A 6,508-nucleotide genomic window follows, 5' to 3' on the forward strand; every position below is an offset into this window, starting at 1 on the left:
CTCAGAAATTAAATGAGTTAGTAAAGTATAAATTAATCAGGTCTCGTCAACGGCACGAAGTCAAGGTACACGTAAGCCCAAAATTGAAGCCTGATTCAAGCTATTATGGGCTACACATGCGGGCCCGCAATCCTTGCCTTTGCTTTGGGTTGAAGAGAAAAAAGAGCATGTTTCGTGCGTTTACGAACACAGCATTAAAAACCCGCACGCTTTCCTCACGTGACTTCAAAGTCCACCAATGTTTTCTAGTCTTCCCCCTTATAAATAAAGCCATACAATTTTCTCTCTCTCCATTGTCCAAAGCAGCAGAGAGTATTCAAATCTCCTCTATTTCTGTGCCTCTCTTTTGATTGCTTCCTTTTTGGCTTATATTAAACAAAGAATTGTTTAACGAATAGTAGTACTTTTCTACTTCCACCATGTCTGCATTTGGAAAACTTCTTGTGATTATGGCTATGGCTATCTTAGCCATTAACTTAGACAAAGCTTCTGCTGGAGATCCAGACATGCTTCAAGATGTTTGTGTTGCTGATCTTACTTCCAGTAAGTTCAATTTTCCCATTAGTTAGCAGACTTTTGCTTCTTTTTTTTTCTTTTTTTTAAAAAAAATATATTTTTTAGTTTCTTTAGATTGAGAAAAGTATATTCTTGATCAGTGTCTTGTGCTTCAATTTGGGGGTTTTGGGTAGGGCTGGGCATATATCGGGTAAAACCGATAACCCGAACCGTTAATTGTTTATTAGGTTATCGGTATCGGGTTATTGGGTTAACGGTTCGATAACGGTTTAGAATTTTTTTACTATTGGTTTATCAGTTCGAGTCTCGGTTTGCCAATATTGTTAATGGGTTATAACACAATAAAAATTAATAAAATTACGACTTTACCCTTAAGTATGTACAAATGTTAGGGCTTCTGTTCATTCTCTCCTATTCTTTCTCAATCGCACTCTTCAGTTGCTTCATCTTCATTCTTCATAGACCTTACTAGTTACTCCTAACTTAAGTCTTTAGTATACTATATGTGAATTCTTTTCTTTTTTGCTTAACTCAAGTGAATTGTCTTCTCTTTTTTGTTTAACTCTAGATTGAGTTATCTTATCGGATAAACCAATAACCGATTAACCGATCTTATCGGTTCGGTTATCGGTTTATCAAATTTGTAAACCGATAACCGATATGCTAAACCGATAATATTCATAATCGAACCGAACCGACCTGATGCCACCCTAGTTTTGGGTCTCTTTGGCTCGTTCTTGTGTTTTTGGTTTCTTTGTCTTAGTTCACATTTGTACTGGATGTTGACTTTTCTCCTTGTCCAATTTTTGCTCTTTCTTCTTGCTTACATTTACCATTTACGCGTGTTGAAAATCAAGATCCAACTATATTAGCTGGCCAACAAGTAGAAAATCGACCATATTAAATGGTACAACTTGTACCATAGTCTTGAGTAGAATTAGGTAGTACTATTGATTGGCTGGCGAAAAATAGAAAATCGACAATATTAATATATTAATGAGCAATTGGTGACAATGGCCACCAAACATAGTTCCTGTATGCTGTCTTTTCACCTGTTTGTTTTTTTCAAACTTAAGAAAATATTTAATACTGCCATTAATCATAAAAGGGTACTCCCTCCGATCCACTTTAATTGATTTTTTTGGTTGTTTTCACGCATTAAAAAATTCATATTTTAGCATTAATTAATAATAAAATTGATCATATTAACCTTATTTTGTTCATTGAAAATATAACAAATTCTCATAAACTCTTTACTCCAAGGGCAACTTTATAAAAAAAAAAAAAGTTAATTCCTTCTTAATATTTGAATTTCAAATCAAATATTGTGTATCACAAAAAAAAAAGGCGAAATATCATTAAAACGAACCGGAGGGAGTATTTGACTAAAAATTTCTTTTCTCTTACTTAAATGAGTAATTAATGATGGACTGCCTTTTCGCAAGAGTAAATTCTTTTTTTAAAAAAAAAAAAAAATTGGCTAAATAAATTGATTTTCTTATGCGAATATATATTTTGGACCAAATTTGTTTTTATACAATTTATCTTCGTCTCAGTTGGGAAAAGATGTAAAAATTGCACGGGGCGTTCTATTTGGTCGCCCCCATTTAACCTATACCCATTTTTTAAAAAGTTTTAATCTGTACCCACTTTTTAAACAAATTCAGCCCTCTTTCTACTCCTCTTTCTCCTCCTTCATTTTCTTCTTCTTCTTTTATAGTGATACGTATACCCCTTCTGAGAGAAACCAAGAATATGTAAAAATGGAGCAACAGAGACAAAATGATCTTTACCAGTATGATCAGATCCCATTGTTTGTTGATTCGAAGTTGAACTGCTATAGCAAATTACTTCTTCTGACTAGTTATCTAACTTCTGGGGAAATAAAAAGACAAGCTATCTGATTTTACATATCTACTTAACAGTTTTCCTGATTCAGAACTTCAATCCTGGCATAGTCATCCACTATTTGCATTTATACTATTTGCTATGGTGTTGATAGCGTCTGATGTGGTGACTTTCTCCATTTGACCTTGTACATGCAGATAATAGGAATTGTTGTTCCATAGACATCAGACAAACACCATTATAGCAATTGGATCTTAATGACAACTTGTCATTGTTGTTTTAGAACTTAACTCTAGGAATGCTGAAGTTCAGCAAATATAGAACAAAACTTCAGCTAAAACATGCTGAAGTTCAGCAAATGGAGAACAAAACTTCAGCTACTAGAATGCTTAAGTTCAGCAATCACAAACAAAAACTTCAGCAAATAAAGAACAAAACTTCAATGCTTAAGTTCAGCAATTACAAACAAAAACTTTAGCTACTAGAATGCTTAAGTTCAGCAATTACAAACAAAAACTTCAGCAAATAGAGAATAAAACTTCAGCTATTAGAATGCTTAAGTTCAGCAATTACAAACAAAAACTTCAGCCAACACTAAGTTTTTGTGAAAAAACTTCAGCTAAAACATGCTGAAGTTCAGCAATTACAAACAAAAACTTCAGCACACTTGGTTCAGCAATCTTTGCTACTTCAAGCCCGTCTACTAGAATGCTGAAGTTTGTGTGATTGCCTTTGCTACTTCAGTCCGTATGCTGAAGTTACGCGAAAAAGTGGGTTCGCTTGCAATTTTTTTTGCAAAGCGGGTACAAGTTAAAACGTGACCCAAAAACGGGTATAGATGCAAATGCCGCGGAAAAGATGTGTAGCTTTTTCACGGGGTTTAATGTCTAGTTGGATTAAAAATAGTCACACGTAAATCATTATCTTTATGATCCAAATATAACATGGTTCTTATTTGTTTCGGTTTTTTGTTTGCATTCCGTTAGTGTTAGTTCTGTTAGTATTTTTCGCTTCGGTGTCAGATTTGGTTGGCTTGCTATTGCCCTTCCATTTATCTTTCTGAGCCGAGGGTCTACCGGACAATCTCTCTGTCTTCTTAAAGGTAGGGGTAAAGACTGCTTATACTCTACCCTCCCCAGACCCCACATGTGAAACTACATTGGGTATGTTGTTGTTGTTCTTGTTGTTATAACATGGTGCTTATTCAGTTTTCTATTTATGTACATGAAATAGGTTTCACCATTAATGGATTCCTTTGCAAGAAGAACTTTTCAGAAGTAGACTTTTCATCAATGGCCATAGCCAAGCCAGGAGCAACAAACAACACATACGGTTCCGTAGTCACAGGTGCCAATGTTATGAAAGTACCTGGTCTTAACACACTTGGTGTCTCACTTTCTCGTATCGACTATGCTCCTGGTGGCATTAATCCACCTCATACTCATCCTCGTGCTACAGAAATGATCTTTGTTACAGAGGGTGAATTAGATGTTGGTTTTATTACAACATCTAATGTTTTGATTTCGAAACATATTGTAAAAGGTGAAGTGTTTGTTTTCCCTAAAGGACTTGTACATTTCCAGCAAAACAATGGCAAAGTTCCGGCAGCGGTTGTCGCCGCCTTCAACAGCCAGTTGCCGGGGACTCAATCTATTGCTACAACGTTGTTTGCATCCACACCAACTGTTCCTGATCATGTCTTGACTAAAGCATTCCAAATTGGTACTAAACAAGTGGAGAAAATTAAGTCAAGGCTTGCACCTAAGAAATAGACTTTTCATTAATTGCTCTTGTGACTATTATTTTCTTTGGTGAGATTGTTAATTGATAATGATTTGTGTGGGTTCAAATAGGAAGGAGAATGGATACTTTTATTTGTTTTTATCCTTTTTAAATTTATTTCCAATAATGTTGTATTTACCTTATGAGAACTTTGTTTCTCTATTCGTCAACAATAATGTTATCTCTGCATGTGTTTTTCTCCTACGCTCATTTAACAATTTGAATACAAGAAAATGATCATACAAAAGTTTTTTTGTATTTAATTTTATTTATATCTTCTTTGTTATTTTTTTTTTTCCTTATCTTATGTGAAAAGGATCATATAACTATAACAACATTTGTAATTGACTACGAACCAAATCTCCCTATTGGTCAACAATAATGTTATCTGTGTATGCGTATTTACTTTTTTCTTAAAAGTGAGAAGGAAATTATCTCCTATGTTCATCTAACAATTTGAATATAAGAAAATGAACATACAAAAGATCTTTTATGTATTTGTTTACCCTAGAATCCGGATAACAATTGAATTTATATGGGGTTTTAAGGATCCGTGAACTAAAAGATACAAAAGGTTTAGGTTGAGGAAAATAAAGATAAAGACTCAACAATTGCTGTTAAAGTAAATAATCGCAGAATATAATATTGCTTAGAACAATTGTGCTTGATAGCGTACAAGAATTTAGAGAGATGGTACTGTAGTGTAATGGTTTTTTCCCGGTCCCCTCTTTATGGGGTCTTCTCCCCTTTTATACATTCTGATTAAGGGTAAAAATAAGGTAGGTAAATTAATTACATCGTGGATCCCTGTAATTACGCCTTAATGGCCTGAAGTGGTTGAGAAAATCACGTTTGGGCGAGATATCCGGCGACGCTTGGTTATCCGTTACGAGTCCGGCTTCCGACCTTGTGTGTTTCTCCATCCGGTGGTGACTCATATCGAGCTCTGCAACGGTCTCGAAATGACTCGACCTCGGTTGTAGACGTGGCCGTCGTTCTACCTTGCATCCAGGTCGGGTTCAATGGCCCCGACTTGCCCCGGACCGGTCCCAACCCGGTCGGGCTCAAGCAAAAAGGGTATCACCCAATACAGATAGTCCCCTCGTTTATTAGAGAGTAATGATAATAAACGATATGATCGGTGACGTGATGCCCGTGACGTATGGCCATACGCCAGGTGAAAAAGCCATCGAGTGCTCTGACCACGCCTGCTGCAGGCATTTAATGCTTCTCTTAATTATCTGTCGCTTCGTGTCTGTGACTTCGCGATTCGTGCCACCGCCTCATGGGAAAAGTATAAACGACCCTTCCAGGTTCAACATTTCTTATCTTTCTCAAATTTTGCGTTGTTGTATTTTCTTTTCATCTCTTCGTAAAGCTTTAAGAAATGGCGAAAACTTCACAAAGTGTTCCTTCTAGACCAAGCTCGGCCGCGAGCCCCGCTAGATCTGATGAACCTGCACCAGAACCCCCATTGAAAGCTTTCACACCGACTGGTTGCTCGGTATCTGCCGACTTCCAGGTTGAAAACCCATCATCGGTCCCGGGCCGCGGCGAACCGGNTGTGTACTTTCCCTCAATACGTACTCTGTGTCTCCGGGGCCAAGGCATATGGCGAGTGGTCCTCCGAAGGTTCTTTTATATAAGACTCCGTCCTCGGACCAAACAAAAACGGGCCGCTTTTGTTCTCAATGCCCTTGATTCTTTGGGGTCCTGTGGGAGTTTTCCTGTTTTTAGATAGTCCACATACCTGTTTCTCCAGTCCCAAGTAAGGCTAGTTGAGTTGACCTCGGCGTGCCCTTCTTCTACGACCGACCTCATTAGCTGTACCACCTTTTCGGACTCGAGCTCGTCGTCCTCGACTGTCGAGCCCAGATTGGCGAGGGCATCGGCCTCGCTGTTTTGATCTCGGGGTACGTGTTGGAGAGTCCATTCTTTGAATTTGTGCAAGGTGTTTTGGAGTTTGTCGACATACCGTTGCATCCGGCTCTCCCTGGCCTCGAACGTTTTGTTCGTCTGATTTACCACAAGAAGAGAATCGCACTTGGCTTCGATCACTTCGGCGCCGAGGCTCCTGGCTAATTCTAAACCTGCAATCATAGCCTCATACTCGGCTTCATTGTTAGTCAACCTCCTCGTCCGTATAGACTGCCTAATGACGTCCCCGGTAGGAGGTTTTAGTATAATCCCCAATCCCGACCCCTTTACGTTCGAAGCTCCGTCCGTGAACAATGTCCATACTCCGGACGGAGTTCCCGAGCTCAGCAGGAGCTCTTTTTCGGCCAGGGGAATAAGGGTCGGAGTGAAGTCGGCTATAAAATCAGCCAATACTTGCGACTTAATCGAGGTTCGAGGTCGATAT

At 38.2% G+C, this 6,508-nt stretch overlaps 1 protein-coding gene across 1 annotated transcript; it reads left to right on the forward strand.

Moving 5' to 3' along the window:
* The first annotated feature begins 278 nt into the window (after positions 1-278).
* LOC109207508 (nectarin-1-like) lies at positions 279-4,404 on the forward strand. Its single transcript, XM_019370447.1, has 2 exons — positions 279-543; positions 3,598-4,404. Exons 1-2 carry the CDS (start codon positions 420-422, stop codon positions 4,134-4,136), a joined length of 663 nt encoding a protein of 220 aa, XP_019225992.1. The 5' UTR covers positions 279-419; the 3' UTR covers positions 4,137-4,404.
* Positions 4,405-6,508: the final 2,104 nt, after the last annotated feature.

This window comes from Nicotiana attenuata, unplaced genomic scaffold (assembly GCF_001879085.1).
Source record: "Nicotiana attenuata strain UT unplaced genomic scaffold, NIATTr2, whole genome shotgun sequence".
In the NCBI taxonomy this organism is placed as follows: domain Eukaryota; kingdom Viridiplantae; phylum Streptophyta; class Magnoliopsida; order Solanales; family Solanaceae; genus Nicotiana; species Nicotiana attenuata.